Below are 23,748 nucleotides of genomic sequence, written 5' to 3'. Positions count from 1 at the left end.
CTCTTTTTATTTATTATTTTAAATTGAAGGGTTTAGATGAATTTATTATCTCTGGTGCTATGGAATTTGGACTATTGTGTAATCTAGAGAAATTATAACTTGATTGAAATCACAGGGCTAATGGCGGACCTAGGGAGCAACAGTATTTGAACTCTTATTTAGTGGTTCTTTCAAATTTATCTTTTATAAATAGTTAAATAATTCAGTTATTTCTCAAGTCTTTGTTAATACTTTAATTTTAAAATTTATATTCTGGCTTTGGTAACATTTATAATTATGGATTGATGCCCCCAAATATTATACTACAGTATAGGTTAAAAAAACACAAAACAAAACAGAAACTACAGGTAGAGAAAACAAAGTAGGCAGCCAGAAGTCATCTACATTCCTTACCTTTACTATTACTGTGACAGTAGCAATACCAGGTGGCATTGTTCCATAAATGTCAAAGGCCTCCACTAGAAAAGTGATACTTGCTTCCTGGTCTGGAAATGACTCATAGTCCAAACTCCTTAAAAGGGAGAGTTCTCCTGTAAATGGATGTAGTGCAAAAAAGTGCTTCACTTCTGGACTTCTTATCCGATAAGACACATTTGCTCCGAGGTCAACATCTTTGGCCTGTAACATGTTAAGAAAAAGAATGGTTATATCACTGCTATTTTCAAAATAAAGAAATGCAGGACTGATGGAGGTCATGTGTCAGTACCTAGAACAATATGAAATGAATGATGATCAAAAGTTATGTTTCAGAGATAAGTATTTTTTAAAGTAATTTACCAGATAGAGGGAGAGAGAGAGAAGGAAAGAGATTGAATCAAATACCGAGACTCAAGAGATTTTTTCATTGTTGATCTTGTTACTATATCTATTTTATCTGAAATATCAGTGATGAATGGAATCATACCACAGTAAAGAAATATTGTCATCCCTTATATGTGAAATCTAAAAATAAATGATACAAATGAACTTACAAAACAGAAAGAGACTCACAAACTTAGAAAGTGAACTTATGGTTGCCATGGGGAAGGGGTAGTTAGGGACTTTGGGAAGGTCAAGTACACACTGTTGTATTTAATAACCAACAAAGACCTATTGTATAGCGTATGGAACTCTGCTCAAAGTTATGTGCCCAGCCTTGATGGGAGGGGGTTTAGGGGAGGGTGGATACATGTATATTTATGGCTGAGTCCTTTTGCTGTTCACCTGAAACTACCACAACATTGTTAATCAGCTATATCCCAATACAAAATAAAAAGTTTAAAGTTAAAAAAATTAAAATAAAAAAAGCAAAAAGTAAATATTGTTGTAAATGATTATTTTCTGTTGATTGTATAACAATGAAAAATAATATCCTAAATATTTACAAGATGAATAAAGAAAAAATACCTACCCTCCAGATAGGAGGTTCTCAAAGAAAATGCCAAAATAAAAGAGAAATGTGTATGGACCTAGAGATTGTCATGCGGAGTGAAGTGAGTTAGAGAAAGACAAATATCATATACTTCTTACATGTGGAATTTTTTAAAGAATGGTACAAATGAACTTGTTTACGAAACAGAAATAGAATCATGGATATAGCAAACAAACTTATAGTTGTTACCAGTTGACAAAGGATGGGAAGGGGTAAATTGGTAGATTGGGGTTGACATATATATACCATTATATATAAAATAACTAATAAAGACCTATTGTATAGCACTGAGAATTCTTCTCAATATCTATAATCACCTACATGGGAAAATAATCAGAGAATGAGATGGATATATGTATGTGTATAACTGATTCACTTTACTGTCTAGCAGAAACTAACACCACATTGTAAATCAACTATATTCCAATATTTTTTTTAATTCTCATTTCCAAAAAAATAATCTCCTAGTCATTAAAAGAAAACACACACACACACATACCCACACACACAGAAAGAACGAACAAACAAAAACAACTGAAAAAGCAGGTTTCAATGGAAACTTTATAGATGATTATTTCACTCAGTAGTAGAGATTAGAAATTCCTACTCTGGTAGGAAATGGAATGGAGCAAAGATAGAGTGGGGAAGGTCAGGTTTTGCTAGAATATATATGCAGTACAGCAAACACCTAAGTGAACTTCGGTCTTGGTCCCCTCCAAACAATTATCAATATCACAATAGGAAAGATATTGTTAAAGCACAGATTTTATGATGTCACCTTCCTACCTAAAAACTCTTCTTTTCCATTTCATTTTGGATTAGCTCCAATCTTCTTAACATGGTGCGGACACATATATTTTCTAGCCCTTACTCTTTCTTCTCCTCCAGGATTTTGAGCAGATTTTTCCACTGCCTTGAATATTCTTTTTCCCCCTTGAACAACTCTTATTTGTTCCTCAGTTCACAGCTTAGAAATAAGCTTTCCCAAGAAAACATTCTCGGAGAAGGCAATGGCAACCCACTCCAGTACTCTTGCCTGGAAAATCCCATGGATGGAGGAGCCTGGAAGGCTGCAGTCCATGGGATCGCTAAAAGTCGGGCACAACTGAGCGACTTCACTTTCACTTTTCACTTTCATGCACTGGAGAAGGAAATGGTAACCCACTGCAGTATTCTTGCCTGGAGAATCCCAGGGGCAGGGGAGCCTGGCGGGTTGCTGTCTATGGGGTCGCACAAAGTCAGACACGACTGAAGCAACTTAGCAGCAGCAGCAGTATGCTTGCTGCACGAGACTGAAAATTCGATGAAGGCAAGAAATCTTGCTGATGTTTGAATCCTTGGCCTCTAGCAGAGGACTTGGCATTTAGTAAGCTTGTTGAATGAATGAATAGAGGAATAAATGGAGAAATAACAGCCTTCTCCCTGGTCAGCATCTGCCTTTTGTAGATTTAGTAATGTTTCTTCCCAGATGACACTAGTAGAGAACCCATCTGCCAATGCGGGAGACATAAGAAACATGGGTTCAGTCCCTGGGTCAGCAAGATTTTCTCTGGAGGAGGCAATGGCAACCCACTCCAGTGTTCTTGCCTGGAGAATCCCATAGACTGCAGAGCCTGGCAGGCTACAGTCCATGGTGTCGCAAAGAGTCAGACACGACTGAGACTGAACTAAACTGAACTAAGTAGACATATATCAGGCTGAATCATGGAAAAACACAAGCTCTTGAAATTTATGCTAACACAATTCAAATTGTAGATTGCAGGTTGAGAAAGAGTTATATATATTTTTTCTCCCAAAATATACTTCGTAGAACACCTATGTCAGAATTAAAGGGTTGGTGCTAAACTGGAGATTTCTAGGCCAATCTAACTTACTGAATCTGAATATCCAGAGTTTCTGGTAATAATTTGAGAACTAAAAGACAGAAGCTTAGATATAAGGACACTAATGAAAAGGAGAAACAGATTTCTGGAAGTATGCCAGTTATGTATAGAAAGTGAACAAATATTACAAAATAGTAAGTATAGCAATCTATTTCTGTAAGATACAGGGTGATTCTATACATTTGTATCTGTGTATGCATGTATATGGGCTTCCCAGGTGGCTCAGTGGTAAAGAATATATCTGTCAATGAAGAGACAAGGGTTCAATCCCTGGGTTGGGAGGAATTCCTGGAGAAGGAAATAGCAACATACTCCAATATTCTTGTGTGAGAAATCTCATGAATAGAGGAGCCTGGCAGGCTATAGTCCATGGGGTCACAAAAAGTCAGACATGACTTAGTGACTAAACAGCAACAATACATGTGTATATATGTACATACCTGGATACATGTATATTTAGACTGTGTAAATAGTTATTTGATATTTGTGTGAGCAGAAACATAAATGTAACATAATACACATAAAAATTTAATACTGAGTAACTTTGGAGGTACAAGGTGAAGGATTATTAAGTTTTTTAAAATAGTCTAGTGTATTGTCAGTTGTTATAATAAATATTTGACATTCATTGCTTTTGTGAATTGATAATAAGTTTATTAAGAAGTGTTATTTAGTTTCTTACAATGGTAAGTTTTCTGCCTTCTCTCTCTATTTGAGGAATACATATATTGAAATTTAGTTATCATTCATTTGAAATTTAACTGCATGTGTGTGTGTCTGTGTGCATTTTACAAAGTCTGGCAGACCCATACAAATACCAAATTTTATACAGAATTCATGAAACAACTGCTTCATCCACACACCTCTATTTGAAGGAAAGTGGTCCCAGCTGGCAGGTTCTCTTCAACAACGACAGTATATGTTGAATTGGTGAACACAGGACTATTATCATCAATATCCAAAACCTTGATGGCAAGAGTAAGAGTTGAATGACGAGGATGTACTGCTCCATCAGTTGCCACAACAACAAGTTCATAGTAGTCCCTGACTTCTCTGTTAAGCTTCACGGCTGTGTAAATACTTCCATTGGATGTGATGCGAAAAAGATTGTTGAAGTTACCCAAGCTGTAGTGCACCTGGCCATTTATTCCAGCATCAGGATCTGCTGCCTAAACAAAATTAAAAACAGAGGAATTCACATAGTACTCTCTGTTATAATTTTTTAGAAGGGACAGTTAAAGAACTATGGCATATTTCTAACTAAATATTTTTTCTTTAGATAGAAAAGTAAAAAGATAATGATAGAGTAGTACAGAAGTCTAGAACATGAAAATAAATTTATAATAGTTTAATGATACTCAATTCTAAATGAGTATAAAATTAATTTGTATCAGTAAAAATAACAATATTACATTACAACAGAAAATTCACATTACATAAATACTGAATTTTCTTGTATTATCATTTATTTAATAGATTTTTAACTCTAAAATTTAAAAAAGTTTTAATTAAACATAGTTGAGTGATAGCTTATATTGTATATTTTTAAATTCAAGCTTTATATTATATATCTATAATACATATAGAAGCACCATGTATAGATAGATATAGATTATGGCATTTAATTCTAATGCTCTTATAAATAAATATCATTGGTCCCATTCTACAAATGAGAAAACCTTGGCTTATGGATTATAATTTGCTTAGAGTTATGAAAGAAATAAAAATCTGTGCCTTAATTCTTAGTATAATACCTATATAAAATTACTCGATAAATATTTGAGGGATTAATTCATATTAGAATAGATTAATGCAAGCAACTGAGGCTTAAAACTAAGCATACTCCAAACAGAAGTGAAAGTTTAGTAACTGTAAAGCAACTGCAAAGGGCTCTTCAATATTAGAATACAATCTCTAAATGATAATAGAATTGTTTATGCAATAATAAGCCTTTTGCAATTGTAAACTTTAAGTCATATTAAATAACTTTGCATTAAATAAAATAAGTAAATTTTGAGTGGCTATTCTTCAAAGGAGTGTTATGAGAATTAATATAATCTAAAACTCAATTAATTGAAATAGAAATTATGACATCTCATTATCAAATACTGTGCATTTTGTACTACATAGCTCTATCTCATTGTTCTTCACACATACTGGAATAAATCTTAGAAACCATAAAATGTTACATAACTATGCACTAAATGGCTGATAAGGAAAGGAAGGAAAACAAGAGACTTGGCTGCATTATGAGCAAGAGACACAAATGTCAATTAATATTCACAAAGCCTGAGATGGAATATGATGTATTTTGAACAGCATATAAGCAGATGTACATTCACCTTTACAAACACTGGAGAAGCAAGTGGGGTGGGTTTGCTGAACACTTTTGCCTTGTTTGAAATGATAAAGCCCAGGATGTGAAAGTCAAATTTATAACTGTGCACCCTATGAATGCCAGACTTTCCAGCAGGATTTGTCCCTCTGATTCATCAAAACACAAATGTCCCTGGGAGGGTATTAATTCTGAAGTTTGAAGCCTGAGAAAAGATGAGGAACTGCAGGACTGTCTGAAGAGGACAAAAATACTGTAAAATAGTCAAAGAACTTACATACACATATTTTCTTCTATTTTTATATCTTTCCTAGAATTTGTCTTACAAATTACTGACAAATTAGTCAAGCTGGTCATCTTAATGAAAACAAATGAACAATATTGTCAACTTCCGCACAAAAAAACTACCCAACAAAAAATACTCTTTTTTGTCTTAAATCACCGCTTAATTAAATAGAAAAATAAAATCTTGTAACATCAGAAGGTCTTAGTTCATTAAATCAACAGTATTAAACATTTCAGTGACTTTTCTTCTGTGGGGGTTTTTATGTAATTTAAATGATTCTCACTCAAGGTGTGTTTTTATCTATCCCAGTATTTGGAAGATTTTTATGATAGACTGATTCAATTTTCTTAATGTGACTGTGTATGTATGTGTGGAGGGACAGGGGATGTTAAGTATGTGCTGTTCCATATATGTCCAGCTATTTGAACTGATATCTCTGCTAGGACTTACACAAGTTTATTATTTTATAGCTCCATAAAACAGAAGTTCAACAAGTGTCTCATCTGGCTAAAATCAAGGTATGCATAAGGTTGTGTTCCTTTCTGGAGGTTGTAGGCAAAGATCCACTTCTTTGCTCATTCAAGTTATTGACAGAATACAGTTCCTTGAGGTTATAGGATTGAGATCCCCACTTCCTTTTTACTTGTCATGCAAGGACTATTCCCAGTTTCTAAGACCACCCACAAACCTTGGTTCTTGGCTCATGGTACACTTTTTCCATCTTCAAAGCTAGCAACAGTGGGTTAAGTTCCCCTCACACTTTCTGAATTTCTCCTTCTATTTTATATCTCTGATCCACTCTGTTACCATCTTTGTTCACTATTCAACATTTTTGATGACTACAGTGGGCCCACCTGGACATCTAGGATAATCCTTTCATCTCAAGTTCCTAAACCTCATTACATCTGCAAAATTTCTTTTGCTGTGTAAGGTAACATATTCACACATGGGATGTGTTGGGAATCATAATTCTGTCTGCTCTAGAATCAAAAATTTAACATGTCCTTAACTAAACCCTTGATTATATTTGTCCAAAACTTTTTCATCTCTAATTCCCTTATTTCAGTAAATGATTCTTCCATTGACACAATAGATTACATAAAAACAAAGAAGATATTCCTGAGATCCCCTTCTATCTTCTGTGATTCATTTATTCAATAATTTCAGAAAAGCATATTTAATATGATGTAGGAGACTCAGCTTCAAGTTACAATGGTGTATTAGGTAACAAGTCCAAGATATCATGGAATTTACAGAGAAAATTACTATTCTACTTGTAATATGCTGTTTACACCTTTATACAGTATCTCAATCCTAACTTATTTGGCCCAAATTATTAACTGTGGCTTAGATTACTAGAGAGTGAGAGAGCGAGAGTGAATTCGCTCAGTTGTGTCCGACTTTTTGCAACCCCATGGACTGTAGTAGCCTGCCAGGCTCCTCCATCCATGGGATTTTCCAGGCAAGAACACTGGAGTGGGTTGCCATTTCCTTCTTCAGAAGATCTTCCCAACCCAGGGATTGAAGCCAGGTCTCCCGCATTGTAAGCAGACGCTTTACTGTCTGAGCCACCAGGGAAGTTACTTGTTAATTATTTTCTTTTTCTGTTATTTCATTTCAGAGAGGTCTTCTATAAAAGATAAATGACATTATTTCTCTTAATATCCTTTAATGATTTCAACTGTGTTCAGCAACATTCAAACAGTTAACATCATCAAAATATCGTCTACTGAATGCTACTTTCACTATCTTCTGGAATAATGCAAATCTCTCCAACCTCCAAATTTCTCTAAAGCCTCTGCATAGCGGGAGCTTCTGCTATTATTTGCCAGGCTAATGCCCGCTCATCTTTCAAAAGTCAATTTAAACATCACTTTTTCAAAGCAGTCTTCTCTGAATCATGAAATATAAACGAGACCCTTCTGTTATACATGCCAATAGCTCCATGTAACTGTACGTTATATCATATCTTGGCTTCCCTGGTGGCTCAGAGGTTAAAGCGTCTGCCTCCAATGTGGGAGACCTGGGTTCGATTCCTGGGTCGGGAAGACCCCCTGGAGAAGGAAGTGACAACCCACTCCAGTATTTTTGCCTGGAGAATCCCATGGACGGAGGAGTCTGGTAGGCTACAGTCCACAGGGTTGCAAAGACTCGGACACGAGTGAGCGACTTCACCTATATCATATTTAATCCTTTTAAATTATATATTTATTTTAGGATACACAAATGAATTGCATGTATTAAAATATATAAATAAAGATTTTACTGTTGTTGTTCATTGTTCAGTCTGTCAGTCATGTCCAATTCTTTGCAACCCCATGGACTGCAGCACACCAGGCTTCCCTGTCCTTCACTATCTCCCAGAGCTTGCTCAAAGTCATGTCCATTAAGTCAATGATACCATCCAGCCATCTCTGTTGCTCCCTTCTCCTCCTGTCTTCAGTCTTTCCTAGTATCACAGTCTTTGCCAATGAGTTGGCTCTTCACATCAAGTGGCCAAAGTATTGGAACTTCAGCTTCAGCATCAGTCCTTCCAATGAATATTCATGATTGATTTCCTTTAGGATTGACTCGTTTTATCTCCTTGCTATCTAAGTGATTCTCAAGAATTTTCTTCAACACCACAGTTCAAAAGCATCTATTCTTTGACTCTTAATCTTCTTTATGGTCCAACTCTCACATCCACACAAGACTACTGGAAAAACCATAGCTTTGACTATGCAGACTTTTGTCAGAAAAATGATTTCTCTAATTTTTAATACACTGTCTAGGTTTGTGATAGCTTTTCTTCCAAGGAGCAAGTGCTTTTTTAATTTTGTAGCTACAGTCACCAACTGTAGTGATTTTGGAGCCCAAGAAAAAGAAGTCTGTCACTGTTTCCATTTTTTCACCATCTATTTGCCATGAAGTGACAGGACTAGATGCCATGATCTTCAGTTTTTGAATGTTGAGTTTTAAGTCAGCTTAATGAAGATGCTACTCCTGCTACTTATTAATACATAGCTATATAATTCTTAAAATATGTATTTAATCATTTTGCATCTGTTGTTTGGTTCTATTTTGATTTATATCTCTTCCATTATCAGCCTCTGTTCTTTCAATTAAGAATCCCAAAACAAACACTGTAGAATTATCAGAATTTCATCTGGGACTCTGATTACCTTGGTAGAACTACTGAATCCAGGTCTAAACTAGAAAATATCATTTTTAAAAATTAAAAAGTAGTATTTTGTTATGACTTAAATGAGTATGATGATAAGTAAATGGCTTTGTATTTTTAATATTTTGTAGAATGACAAAGAGGGCCTATGTAGTTTAAGACGGAGAATGACCTTGATATATAAAACAATTGCTACATGGTAGAAGTGTTGATTAGTTTCAATATTTCCACTATATGTATTTTTGATATCATTAACTTTGGTGTGTTCCCTCTAAGTATCAGATAATACCTATAAAACTATAAAATAAAAGATGTGAAATCAAATAGCAATTTTGAATATCTTTTCCTACCATTATACATGTCAGAGATGAAATTCACAAATGTGGCACAGATCAATTATAATATGAATAAAATAGATAATAATTATTGCATAATTCTCTGTAACTAGTTGCAAAGCCATTGGTCTGTTCCACTGAATAAAAATATATAAAAATTTAAGTGAATTGTCATTGCCATAGATAATATAAGCCAATAATAACTAGTATTAGAATAATGCAAATGTGTACCTACATTGGTAACAAATGACTTGGAAAAGACCTCACATTTGATTATTCAACTCATGTTTGAAAACCACTGGGCTAGGGGATTGTTAAAGGAAACTTGCTCTAACAAGAGACTGAGATTAAAAAAAAAAAAAAGTTAATTTCAGAATGAACCACTTACAGTGCTTGCATCATGTTGGTATTTCCCAAGCCAGTACATTAATCATATTTTCCCTTGTGAATTTTCCAAAGTTCAGAGAACTGTTGCATTGAAAGATCCTTTTTTATTAAGGATCAGAGAATGGTAACTTACTTTCTCCAGGCTTCAACTTGCCAAGAGGAAAGACATTTTAGCAAGAAAATCGTCTTTTCTCTGCTCCCTTATTCACTCATGAGTGGTGAATTTGATAGAAATAATTGGGTAAACACACTGACTTCTTTTAACATAACATCTGATGTTTATAAGGATGTCATATGAGTTGCTTGTTTTGCTATATGAGCTCTTTCCCTAAGAATAAGACCTACAATTGCAGTTCTGTCTGAGGCTGTGTAGTTAAATTTAATTGTAGGGGTAGCATTTACTAACCCATTTGGCTCTCATTACTAAAACTGCAGCCATGAAATTAAAATACGCTTACTCCTTGGAAGAAAAGTTATGACCAACCTAGATAGCATATTCAAGAGCAGAGACATTACTTTGCCAACAAAGGTCCCTCTAGTCAAGGCTATGGTTTTTCCTGTGGTCATGTATGGATGTGAGTTGGACTGTGAAGAAAGCTGAATGCCAAAGAATTGATGCTTTTGAACTGTGGTGTTGGAGAAGACTCCTGAGAGTCCCTTGGACTGCAAAGAGATCCAACCAGTCCATTCTGAAGGAGATCAGCCCTGGCTGTTCTTTGGAAGGAATGATGCTAAAGCTGAAACTCCAGTACTTTGGCCACCTCATGCAAGGAGTTGACTCATTGGAAAAGAGTCTGATGCTGAGAGGGATTGGGGGCAGGAGGAGAAGGGGACGACAGAGGATGAGATGGCTGGATGGCATCACTGACTCGATGGACGTGAGTCTGAGTGAACTCTGGGTGTTGGTGATGGACAGGGAGGCCTGGCGTGCTGTGATTCATGGGGTTGCAAAGAGTTGGACACGACTGAGCGACTGAACTGAACTAAACCTCTTCCCCCTCAATATCAGAATTCTATTTTCCAGAATTTCATGTCTCTCTCTGAATTGTTTTGAACGTGGGGAAGGTATAGGATGTTATCTATTGATACTTCTAAATCCCAGGAAATATCAACACCATGATTTCCAAACAATTTTAATCATAGATTTTTTTTTCATTGTTATTTGTTTAGAAAAATATTTACTAATATCTTGAGGGACATATAGTTTATTAAATACTGTTGTAATTCACTGAGTAACACTGGGAATAAGATCTCTTTTTAATAATCTGTCCATGATAGTTTTACATAATATTTCCACTTTATATTGTTAGTTCCCCATGATTGATCACTTGAAAATAACCATCTTAAATTTATAGAATTAGTGGTTCCCACTTTCTACCATGTTGGGGTCCTTAACAGAGTCCACAGTAAAACAATAAATGGCAAATAAAATATAATAAAAAATATGCTTTCAAGAGGTTCAATGAGAGATTTTTTAATGGCTTAAATTGATAGAAAAGGCCATGGAGGGAGAAGCAAATATTGACTTTTTGTTATGGCTTTGGTAAACTAACTCTAGGTGCTACATTTCATGGACTGTTAGCTTGGTGCCAGGATTTTTATAAAGAAAAAAATGAGGAGAGATGGAGAGAGCAAGGGAGGTCTTTGTTGAAACAAATAAATTTGGGAAATTGGGATGAAAGAAAAAATTTAAAGTTTTCATTACTTCTGAACTTTTCATGTGCCATTAATGTTTGAATGAGGAAGGCAAAGTTCTCAAGGGAGTAATGTATGCACCAGATTTAAAAATCCCAAGTAACAGAAATCTTTTCAATATGTTGACTGATCTACAGAAAGAAGTCCAGACTCCTATGCACGAGTCAATTTCAACCTACGTGTTCAGTCTTCTCTTATTATTTACTGTCCTGTAAAACTTTTTGCTCGTCTAATCAATTTTCTACATTTCCTTAAGACTCAGAATACACTTTTTGACATTTCCTTCAAGACTTGCCATGATGATTCTTTATTCACTTCTGAAATTCCAATCCTTAATCCAGTCTTCAAATTCCAACCCCAGTTCAATCTCTCCTACGAAAATGTCTAGTATTTAGAGAAAGATCATGTTATACATCAGAATTCTAGGCTTGACAAATACTTCTTCACATTACTTATTATTTACACCTTTTCCACACAACTGTAAGTCCTTTTTGAGAAGAGAAGCACATCTCATAACCTTTTATTGATTTTTTCAAATTTGCAGAAATCCTTATCTTACACTGGGATAATTTGTTAAGAGAAAATATCTAAACACATGTTCAATAGGGATACTAAAAATAAATATTAAATGAAGCATTTTTATTAATAGGGTTTTATAATTTCATCAGCTTATGTATAAAATGTTAATAATAACATTCAAAGTCAAGCACACACATACACACACAGTCTGATCCATATTTACTACAACTTAATTCACTGAAGAACTAGTTTCCATAAAAGGAAGTATATTTTATGCTTATGGAATAAAAGATCAACGTTCAATAAGAAAATGCTGTAAAAAATTTAAAGTAACTGAGTAACACAACTAATAGAGATAAAGGAACTAGAACACTTATAAAATGCAGGATTATTTGCTTCCTTTTCTGACTCCTAATTAATTGAGAAGCATAAATAAGGTCATGGAAGTTAAATAGTATGGGATGGCTAAGCTAAGTAGTTTCATTTATTTACTATTATAGATGAGTATGTAGATGTTAGAAAAGGTAACTAAACATAAAATTCCCTATTATCAGCAATATTGTCAAGAAGTCTGCATTAATGTTTAATATCTAACCAAGGAACTCAGTGTGTGATGCTGTAATGAAACCATTCATCTTCCTAGAAATCAATTAAAAGTTAATTAAAATTGTTAACAAGAAATATCACACATCTCTTTTCATCTTGTACTACATCAAAGCAATAAACAGCAATAGCTGCAACTTTATAATCATCTCTCCATGGTTAACACATTTTGTAATATACACTTTACTATGGGACCTGATTTGCAGCTACTTATTTCTGAATGCATATTGCTGGGACATCGGCTGATAGTCTGTAGTCAAATAAAGATTTCACTCTACAAAACTTTGAATATATGCTAGGAAAACTTTTGAATAGCCTTAATCACTGAAGTCAAAGTTAAGAGTCAGCCAGTTAACATTGCAGTCAACCAAATAATTACTTATTAAAGACAACACATCATGCACAAGGGCTTTTATTGACTATACCATTTCATAGAACATCATTTAAAAAGGAAGCTGGAAAATATATTTCTTACACATTATATCTATGCCTTTTGCTGCCTAATTATATTTTAGAGAAGTCTATTATATAGGCTTTCTCATCGATAAAGGTGGAAACCCATTACTGGGATACCTACACTGGAAATTACAAATTCTATAGAGATGTAAAAGCATGTCTTTATGAGCAGAATATACTGTGACAAGACCTTGAAGGAGAGCATGAGACCTGCCCTCCTTCCATTGAAAATGCCCTGCATAGATTACGTATGCATTTTCAATGATTCATTCTTATTTAAAATGTTTTATATTCATACCCATTTGGATTATTTAGATAAATGATTTCTGTTTATTTTCATAAAATATTTTCATAAAATTCAGGTCTATATAAAGAACTTTGAGGGCAAACAGAAAATATAGCTATGAGAAAGGTGTGAACTCCCATGTAGCACCTAATCAGCCCAGTGCAAAACTGAGAAGGAGCTTAGCTCTAGCTTTTGCTTGTCCTTCACAGCAATTTCTGAGTCTGTGCACTCCTCTCTAACCTTGAAGCGGGAGCCATAAAAGTTGTTGAGCAGGGAGGTCAGAAGAAGTTGGGCAGTGCATCCTTAATGACATTACTAATGGAAGCCCATTTTTTAAATTATCTGTCAACTTCAAAAAGACATAAAACAGTTGTTATCTTTATTTATTTAAAGAAGCTGAGTTATTTTAAGAGATGTGATTATCAGTGTAAAAGGGGAAAAGCAATTTACTGACTCATGATACTGGCAAATGTTTCCTCTCTCCATACCTATTCATTATTGAACAATGGCAAATGGACTTACCGGCTAGAAAGTAACAAGTATACTTGAGCTCAAATCACTAAAAATATAATGAGAGTAAATAGTTGTGCTTTTTTTTTTTAATACTGAAACTGTTACATATTTAATCCTTAGGAGTCTAGAAAACCCGTATGTAAACTAGAGATTCCTTAAAGGCTTAAGCACTAGGTTAAAAGCCAGCTCTTTCCCATACTAATTCTATGTCCTTGGATGCGTCAGCCACTCTAAGTTTCCATACTTCATTTGTAAAAGAATGATGATAGTATTTATCTCACTACCTATGAGGATTGAACAAATTTAATAGCATACTTAGATCATATTAAGTAATCAATTAAAAATTAGGTATGTTTGTTGAGGTTTTCAACATCTAATTAGAAGCTATTAAAAAGCTCATTTTTGTATAAAATTCTTAAAATTAAAAAAAATTAGAATAAATTAGTAAAATAACTTAATAATTTTATTTGGTTTATATATACACTTCATTTTACTTAAGATCACATTTAACCTAGTACAGTAAGTCTATTGGGCTCTTTTGTGGCTCTACAGTAAAAAATCTGCCTACAATGTGTAGTGCAGGAGACCTGGGTTCGATCCCTGGGTTGGAAAGATCCCCTGGAGAAGGAAATGGCAACCTACTCCAGTATTTTTGCCTGGAGAATCCCACGGACAGAGAAGCCTGGTTGGTTACAGTCCATAGGGTCACACAGAATCGGACACGATTGAAATGGTTAAGCTTCAACCGCAGCAGGAGCAGTGTGTCTATTAAGTTCCATTGCTTTGTTTTTGTTAAGATCTGAGAATTTGGGTACCTGTATTAATTAGAGATACAATATGTGAAAAATCTTAAAACCTGTCCATGTTGTTTTTAGTGTAACAAATAAAATTATGAGGAAAACTTGTATGATGAAATGATATGCAACAAAAAGGAAAGAGCACTTTAATTATTACAAGAAACAATAATGAAGATTTAAGACATTTGGGGCATAAATTCAGGCAGTATTAGACATATGATAGAGAAATTTCTATGAAAAATTACACCTGATCATTTTATGGATATTGCCACATTGAGAAATGTTTGCTACATCTGGACTGAGAAAAATATTGAATTCTTGAAAAATCAAAAATATATAACATTTGAAAGCAGAAGAGAAGGTAACAACTTCCACTTGCATTTTAAAGTAATCTCATCATAGGTTGGGAAACAAATGTGTGTCAACAGGTGAGTGGTCAGGAACTGATCATAAATTGTGAGGCTCTTAAAATCATTATAGTGAGAGCTGAAAGGGATATAAGAATTATTTCACACTAAACATTTCTTAACTTGTCATAAGTACTTCAGACCATCTTTCCAAATCTGAAAGATAAATTCTACCCAGAGAACTCAGTAAACAGTATTTCCCCACATAAAAGTTTGACAGCTGCCCATATTTTTCTCCAAAGCTATGTCTTTTTTTAGTGATCTTAAATTCTTTCTATTCTACCAAGGAGCAAACCTCTACTAAACTGTCTTTCAGGGCTTGGACATTTTTCTAGGATGCCTTTCCTGGTTTCCCCTAATCAAGACCTTGTCCTTCCACTGACACTCCTTGCCATTCTGTTTTCATTCAGTTCAACAATATAATGTAGCTGCTTGCTCACCTGTTTCTCTTCTACACTATACTTCCTGAAAATTGAGGACATGAAAAATGCATTGCTCATAGTTTAACTTCTAATGCCTTTTCTGTATTAAGGTTCAGTGAATATTTGCTGAATAAATACTTCATTGAGGACAGCTTCTTATGAAACAATAAGTGCCTTAAATGAAAATTTTGCTGAATTCACTAATAATAGCCAAAACAATCATTTCTAGTTTACATAATAAATTACATTTTATTATAACATTGAAGGCTCTATGTGATCTTTTTCTAACCTATACTTATACACTAACATCTCACAACTAACTCTCTGACATAAACTCTATGTTTTAATCAAGAGTTAATTTATTATGTCAGACAGCTTTTAAATAACTCCAAAATCTCAGCGGTTTGCTCTCACTGATGTTTATTTCTCATTTGTGCAGTACCTCCATGGATTCCATGTAGCTCTGTTTTCTCTACTCAAGGAAGGAGTCTGAAGGAGCAGGCTTTGTTAGAACATGTCATTCATGTGACTGGGCTTCCCAGGTTGCAGCGGTAAAGAATCTGCCTGCCAATGCAGGAGATGCAGGTTTGATCCCTGGGTTAGAAAGATCCCCTAAAGAAGTAAATGGCAACCCACTCCAGCATTCTTGACTGGAAATTTCCATGGACAGGGGAGCCTGATGGGCTACAGACCATGGGGTTGCAAGAGTCAGACACGACTGAGCATGCACAAATACATATGTACATTCACGTGACCAAGGGGGGAAAACAGAGATAATAAAGCCACAGCTCTTGATGGTTCTGCTTTGATGTGGAACATAGCACCGACAAATCTTACATCATCATGGCTGATGTCATAAGATGGGGAAGTAACATCCTTTTGGAGTGTGGGGCAGCAAAAACCTGGAAACAATAATAGAGTCTAGTAGTCCAGTGGTTAGAAAATTACCTTTCAATGTAGGAGACACAGGTTCAGTTCCTGGTTGGGGAGCTAAGATCCCATGTGCTGTGGGGCAACTAGGCCCAAGTGTTGCAACTAGAGAGCCCATGCACTGCAAGTAGAGAGCCCATATGCTCTAGAGTCTGTGCTCCTCAAGAGAACCCTGGGTGCTGCCCTGTGTGCTCTAGTTTCTCAAGCCATTCCCTCAAGCCACTAAAGAAAGCCCATGAGCCACAACAAAAAGATCCAGTAGAGCCAAAAAACAAAAAACAAAACAGTGCACCTGCCTTGTCCTTCAAGCACACAATGCTCCCTCTCACTTTCACCACTAGGCATTTGTTTTTAAATCCTATCTAATTCTTCAAAACTTAGCTCGTTTCACTCAGCTTCTTTCTGGGAAACCTCTTCTTTCCATCCAGCCTTCTGATCCCTTTTGCACTCAGCACAAACTACTTTCTATATCTCTCAGTTCAGTTCGGTTCAGTTCAGTTTAGTCACTCAGTCATGTCCGACTCTTTGCGACCCCATGAATTGCAGCACGCCAGGCCTCCCTGTCAATCACCAATTCCTGGAGTTCACTCAGACTCACGTTCATCGAGTTGGTGATGCCATCCAGCCATCTCATCCTCTGTCGTCCCCTTTTCCTCCTGCCCTCAATCCCTCCCAGCCTCAGACTCTTTTCCAATGAGTCAACTCTTCGCATGAGGTGGCCAAAGTTCTGGAGTTTCAGCTTTAGCATCATTCCTTCCAAAGAAATCCCAGGGCTGATCTCCTTTAGAATGGACTGGTTGCATCTCCTTGCAATCCAAGGGACTCTCAAGAGTCTTCTCCAACACCACAGTTCAAAAGCAATAATTCTTCGGTGCTCAGCCTTCTTCACAGTCCAAATCTCACATCCATACATGACCACAGGAAAAACCATAGCCTTGACTAGACGGACCTTTGTTGGCAAAGTAATGTTTCTGCTTTTCAATATGCTGTCTAGGTTGGTCATAACTTTCCTTCCAAGGAGTAAGCGTCTCTTAATTTCATGGCTGCAGTCACCATCTGCAGTCTATGTTGTGCAATTAAATATTAGGCCTAAAAGTCACTCCCATCCATTTTTACATAGTAAGAGGCATTAATAGGGAAAAAAAAAACTGTGAAATATTTGGCAACAGAAATTGCAACAATGTATGAGAAGTGGGTGGAGAAGGCAATGGCAACCCACTCCAGTGCTCTTGCTTGGAAAATCCCATGGACAGAGGAGCCTGGTAGGCTGCAGTCCATGGGGTCACTAAAAGTCAGACACAACTGAGTGTCTTCACTTTCACTTTTCACTTCCATGCATTGGAGAAGGAAATGGCAACCCACTCCAGTGTTCTTGCCTGGAGAATCCCAGGGACAGGGGAGCCTGGTGGGCTGCTGTCTATGGGGTCACACAGAGTTGGACACGACTGAAGCGACTTAGCAGCAGCAGCAGCATAAGAAGTGGGAAGTTGGTGCAAGGATAGGAATAAGGAAGGGAAGCAAAAGTTCTAGACAGCAAGTACATGCAAATAACATGCCTTTTTGATTGCAGTTACACTTAATGAAATAAGTGTCAAATTAAGCAAACTAGTTTAAGCGCTTATAACATAGTCTAAAGTTCTCTTAATGTTTGAATGTAAATTAACTCCAAGTGGTTTATTAAGTATTAGGAAAAAGACATGTAGCTCTGTACTACAAGTTTTTACATGCTCATTCATCATATATATAATTTATATTTATTAATTTTAGATAAATATTCTATTATATATATTATTATATATATCCTAATATATATCCTTTATTATACTAGAAGATATATATACCTTTGTATATATTATTTATAGATAATAAACATATTATTGATTTTATATATAATATATATTCTATATCCCTTATTATAGTAGAAGGGCATGGAAAAATTTGGGATGACTCATTCAATGATATTTATATTTTCCTAGCCTATTTATTTGCAACTGATAAATTTGTACCGTGAGTTTGGTGTTCAGTTCAGTTCAGTTCAATCGCTCAGTTGTGTCCGACTCTTTGCAGCCCCATGAATTGCAGCACGCCAGGCCACCCTGTCAATCACCAACTCCCGGAGTTCACTCAAACTCACATCCATCGAGTCAGTGATGCCATCCAGCCATTTCATCCTCTGTCGTCCTTTCTCCTCCTGCCTTCAATCCCTCCCAGCATCAGAGTCTTTTCCAATGAGTCAACTCTTTGCATGAGGTGGTCAGAGTACTGGAGTTTCAGCTTTAGCATCATTCCTTCCAAAGAACACCCAGGACTGATCTCCTCTAGACTGCTTGGATCTCCTTGCAGTCCAATATAACATCATTTCATTGATGGTGCAAGGTCACATAAAATTAAAATTGTATTTTGTGTTTATTCAGCTCTTCTTAATTTACTTCTCCAACATCTTCAGTCCCAAATCTTTTCTATGGACAAATATGTTCTAAACCCTAAATCTAAGTGTATTCTGCCAAACTAACTATGCTGTCTCTTCCCTGCTTTTTCTATCTTGAATTCCTCCCCCTGCTTCTCAAACTGGTTATTCTTCAGCCCACCTGTCACTACGCTGGAAAACATCTAAGTTAAAAGCCTTATCACTATGCACCTATAGCTAACTGCTCCTTTACTGAAGGCATTATTACTTTTTTTGTAGCCCTCATGAAATTAAGAGTTTCTTCAGAGCAGGCTAGCTTGTTCATATATGAGCCATGCATGTTCTTTGCATTGACAGGCAGTAGATAAACATTTCTGCAAGTATTTCATCTGAAGTTATTTCCATGATGACACTGTTATGTATCATTCCTACCCTAAGCACTCAATCACATGAACAAAATAAAATTTCATTTAGTATGTTTAGTCTTTTTTTAAAAGAGGAAAACACAAGTATTCCTTTTGATACGTGATTGAGTAATCACATCAATAATTGTTTATTTCAGAATTTTGTCCTTATGCTTTTGTTTTACTGCTTTCTTTTACTTCAAATCAGCTAGAATCCCATAAGAAAATCTGTTTTTAGTTCAGTTTAAAAGTGTTGTAAGTATACCTTCAATCTTTTGTGGACTTAAATACAGTAATTTTATTTTCTAATGCTCTCTTCCATTGTTGCTTAAACTTTTTTCACTATAACCCACTTAAAGAGGACTTTCAGATATTTTTTTTTCTTCATAGTTGTACCTCAATGAAATTTTATTACCACAGATTTATTATGTATCTGTTTATGTATATGTTTATCTGTGTTTTATATATAAATAATATATTTTTGCCTCTCAAAAACTGATTTTTTTCCATTTAGGGGGTAATATGTCCCAGTTAATATTGAATAGTCAAAAGAAAGTCTTCTCTAACTTCTTAATATAGCATAAATGAACACTGTAGTCTAAACATTATTCCTCAACACTCATTATAATGGCATTCCTTTCTAAAACATTTGTCCAAACTCTCACGCAGGATAACTCTTTCAGGGCATCTCTAGAGCAGTAGTCTACAGTCATCAGTATTCAAGTATGAAGTAAGAGAAAAATATCATTGTCATAGATTGCATTTTATATGGTTTGCTTGACTCAGGCATTCCTTATATAGTTGTGCTCACCTTGCTTGTCAAGTTTTGACACTATTGTTTTCTTTCTGTAACTTTTAAACAGTTTCCTTTATGCTTATTAAAGAGGTGATCATTGTTTATCAGATCATCCTCCCTGCTAATCCCAAATCTTAATTTTATTTTTACACAATATTTTTATATTAAATGGAAGCATTCACATATAGAAGCATTCACATATATTTCTCTAGAGAGATAAGAATAATCTATGCCCTAAGTATTGTCCATCTATCACAGAACATTTGCTGTTATAGGTCTCACAAATGATATGCTTGTATCAATGGCAGAAGAAAATTGTAACTGAAAAGTGGGAAAAAAGTGTGACAGCAAGGTTGAATTTTCTGTGAAATTCCCCATTATTGCATTTTATGGAGAATATTCAAATATTAGATTACAGATACATATCTAAGACAAAAGAAATGAACAAGACCTTTGGCCAATATGATATCCATTTAATAAGAGAAAGTGTTAGTTGCACAGTCATGTCTGACTCTTTGGGATCCCATGGCCTCTAGCCTGCTAGACTCTTCTGTTCATGGAATTATCCAGGCAAGAATACTGGCTTGGGTTGCCATTTCCTTCTCCAAAATAAGAGAAAAGTATCTCTTAAAGCTCGAATACTGTGAATAATACTTTGGGTTTGATATAAGCACATACTGCTTCCCAAATGACAACCATAAAATTAAAAGGGCTTTCTCCATTTTAAACATATTATTGCAATCTTATCATAGTCACCGACCCTGATAAAGTCACTGAGGAAGAGCAAGATACAGATTTTGAACTTTTGGTTTTATCCTATCAGCCCTCATCCCTGAGGTGAGCTTAAAATGTAACAGTTTTTAGTTACATTCCATTCCCCCAATCTGAGATGTCATCAAATTGGTTGACCTGGCAATACATGTTTTATATTCATTCCTGTGCCAACAATGCACTGAAGTAACGGAAGATTACATTTCCTGTTCTGTCTAACATATTCCTTTAAAACAGTGAAATAAAATTAATTGGAAGAAGTAACTTATCTTTCCTTATTTACTCCTGAGGTCTGATTCATGGGCCTGGGAGAAGAACTGAGATGTACAAAATGTAGAATTTTCTTTCAAATCAGAAATTTTGGATTTATATTTTGCTTGCTCTTCCTTTTTTAGTTGATTTCCTTCCAATTCACTTTAAGCGTACATCCCTATGTGTGTCACTGACTGTGTAAACAGGTGATCACTATTTTAGAATGATCATCACATGGCAGGCATTCTGCAAGGTGCTTTTTGTTTGTTTCCTTACATTCTGGTGCAAAATGGCACTGCTGTTCACCTTAACGTTAGAAATATGCAAATGAAGCAACTGACAAATAACTAATCTCGAAAATATACAAGCAACTCCTGCAGCTCAAGTCCAGAAAAATAAACAACCCAACCAAAAAATGGGCCAAAGAACTAAATAGACATTTCTCCAAAGAAGACATACAGATGGCTAACAAACACATGAAAAGATCCTCAACATCACTCATTATCAGAGAAATGCAAATCAAAACCACAATGAGGTACCGTTTCACTCCAGTCAGAATGGCTGCGATCCAAAAGTCTACAAGCAATAAATGCTGGAGAGGGTGTGGAGAAAAGAGAACCCTCTTACACTGTTGGTGGGAATGCAAACTAGTACAGCCACTATGGAGAACAGTGTGGAGATTCCTTTAGAAACTGGAAATAGAACTGCCTTATGACCCAGCAATCCCACGGCTGGGCATACACACCGAGGAAACCAGAATTGAAAGAGACACGTGTACCCCAATGTTTATCCGAGCACTGTTTATAATAGCCAGGACATGGAAACAACCTAGATGTCCATCAGCAGATGAATGGATAAGAAAGCTGTGATACATATACACAATGGAGTATTACTCAGCCATTAAAAAGAATACATTTCAATCAGTTCTAATGAGATGGATGAAACTGGAGCCAATTATACAGAGTGAAGTAAGCCAGAAAGAAAAACACCAATACGGTATACTAACAAACACATATATATGGAATTTAGAAAGATGGTAACAATAACCCTCTATGTGAGACAGCAAAAGAGACATAGATGTATAGAACAGTGTTTTGGACTCTGTGGGAGAGGGCGAGGGTGGAATGATTCGGGAGAATGGCATTGAAACATGTATAATATCACATATGAAATGAATCGCCAGTCCAGGTTCAATGCATGACACTGGATGCTTGGGGCTGGTGCACTGAGACGACCCAGAGGGATGGTACAGGGAGGGAGGAGGGAGAGGGGTTCAGGATGCGGAACATGTGTATACCCGTGGCGGATTCATGTTGATGTATGGCAAAACCAATACAATATTTTAAAGTAATTAATCTCCAATTAAAATAAATAAATTTATATTTTAAAAAAACAGAACAAAAAAGAAATATGCATAGATTTTTTAAAGTTATAGATTTATAAAAGATCCAGATATTTTATCAACATTTTTTAAGTTTTTCTGGTTAAATGAGACAAAATAAGCCCAATGGGAAATAAAAAATATATAGTGGGGAAAAAACTTCCCTTCAGTTCAGTTCAGTCACTCAGCTGTGTCTGACTCTTTGTGACCCCATCGTCTGCAGCACGCCAGGCTTCTCTGTCCAACACCAACTCGCAGAGCATACTCAAAACTTATTTTAGACATAGATTTTTTTATTGTTAGCACATCCTCAAAAATAAGATTTTCATATTGCCCCATGTAGCATAAAATTTCCCTTAATACAATGGCATTTATTCTATTGAATTCTGTTGATGGTTAGAAGCGGTCTAGTCAATAAAAGAAGTGGAGTCTGATATTAAAAATATATATATAAATCAGGACTTAAAATGAAGCATATTATTCTGAGAAATCGAAACTCTATATCTACCAAGAATCTTTGCAGATAATAAAGAAGAAAGTTATTGACTTATTTCAAACTTAAAATCTAAAGACTTGGAGACTGAAACTACCCTCCAACATGACAGGTGTGAACACTTTGATTGGTTTGCCCAGAGGAAGCATTACTCTTGCTACTTTCATAAAGACTGATTGATTTTGACAGAAGTCTGTCTGTGCAGACTTGGATAAGTATGATACCAAAGAGTCATAAAACCATTAGAGAAGACTGTAGGCTCAGAAGAACTCTCCATAAAAATGTTGAGGTAAAAGGAATATGACAGTGAAAAAGAGACTATATTTGCTGTATATCCACATCATGAGTTATGATACCTATAGGGGATATTTCAAGCCCTGGGTTTCAGAATCCCAATGAACTAATCCTTCTGAGATATCATAAACTGAATAGGGAGAAAACAAGCCAAAGAAATACTGCCTGCCTTTATTTATTTATTTTGTAGACTAAATCTAGATTACAAATTACAAAAAAAAAAAAAGCCTCCTATCTTTGATTCCTGCATGGCTTGAGGGAAAATATTGTGTTATATAAGGGTTTTTGCTTGCAAACTGGGCTTCCTGTGAAGGAGACAGTGAGACAGGAATCAGATCAGATCCATACATGTGAAAAGCAGAGACAGAAGCAGGATTGTATTAAGACAAAAATCTAACTGCACAGAGTCAACAACAGTTTTGGCCAATTCCAGAAGGAGCTCTGGAATAACAGCTGCATGTTAGTTATTCCAGATTGGGTCAGAATGAGAAGGTCTTTGCACCTGGCCATCAGTCAGTGGGCTAC

At 35.6% G+C, this 23,748-nt stretch overlaps 1 protein-coding gene across 5 annotated transcripts in view; it reads right to left on the bottom strand.

The window, feature by feature from the left end:
* The window catches only part of PCDH15 (protocadherin related 15), a 1,084,160-nt gene that overhangs the window by 267,980 nt on the left and 792,432 nt on the right, over positions 1 to 23,748 (bottom strand). For all 5 annotated transcript variants that reach the window (XM_069567843.1, XM_069567842.1, XM_069567840.1 and 2 more), the window contains exons 19-20: positions 4,158 to 4,463; positions 394 to 618 (exon numbers count right to left, since the gene is read on the bottom strand). In XM_069567843.1, coding sequence (XP_069423944.1) covers positions 394 to 618; positions 4,158 to 4,463 — 531 coding nt within the window. The remainder of the gene's footprint in view (positions 1 to 393; positions 619 to 4,157; positions 4,464 to 23,748) is intronic.

Source organism: Ovis canadensis, chromosome 22 (genome assembly GCF_042477335.2).
Source record: "Ovis canadensis isolate MfBH-ARS-UI-01 breed Bighorn chromosome 22, ARS-UI_OviCan_v2, whole genome shotgun sequence".
Lineage (NCBI taxonomy): Eukaryota > Metazoa > Chordata > Mammalia > Artiodactyla > Bovidae > Ovis > Ovis canadensis.
Note: the sequence above shows the minus strand (reverse complement) of the source record. Positions and strands in the feature narration are given on the sequence as shown.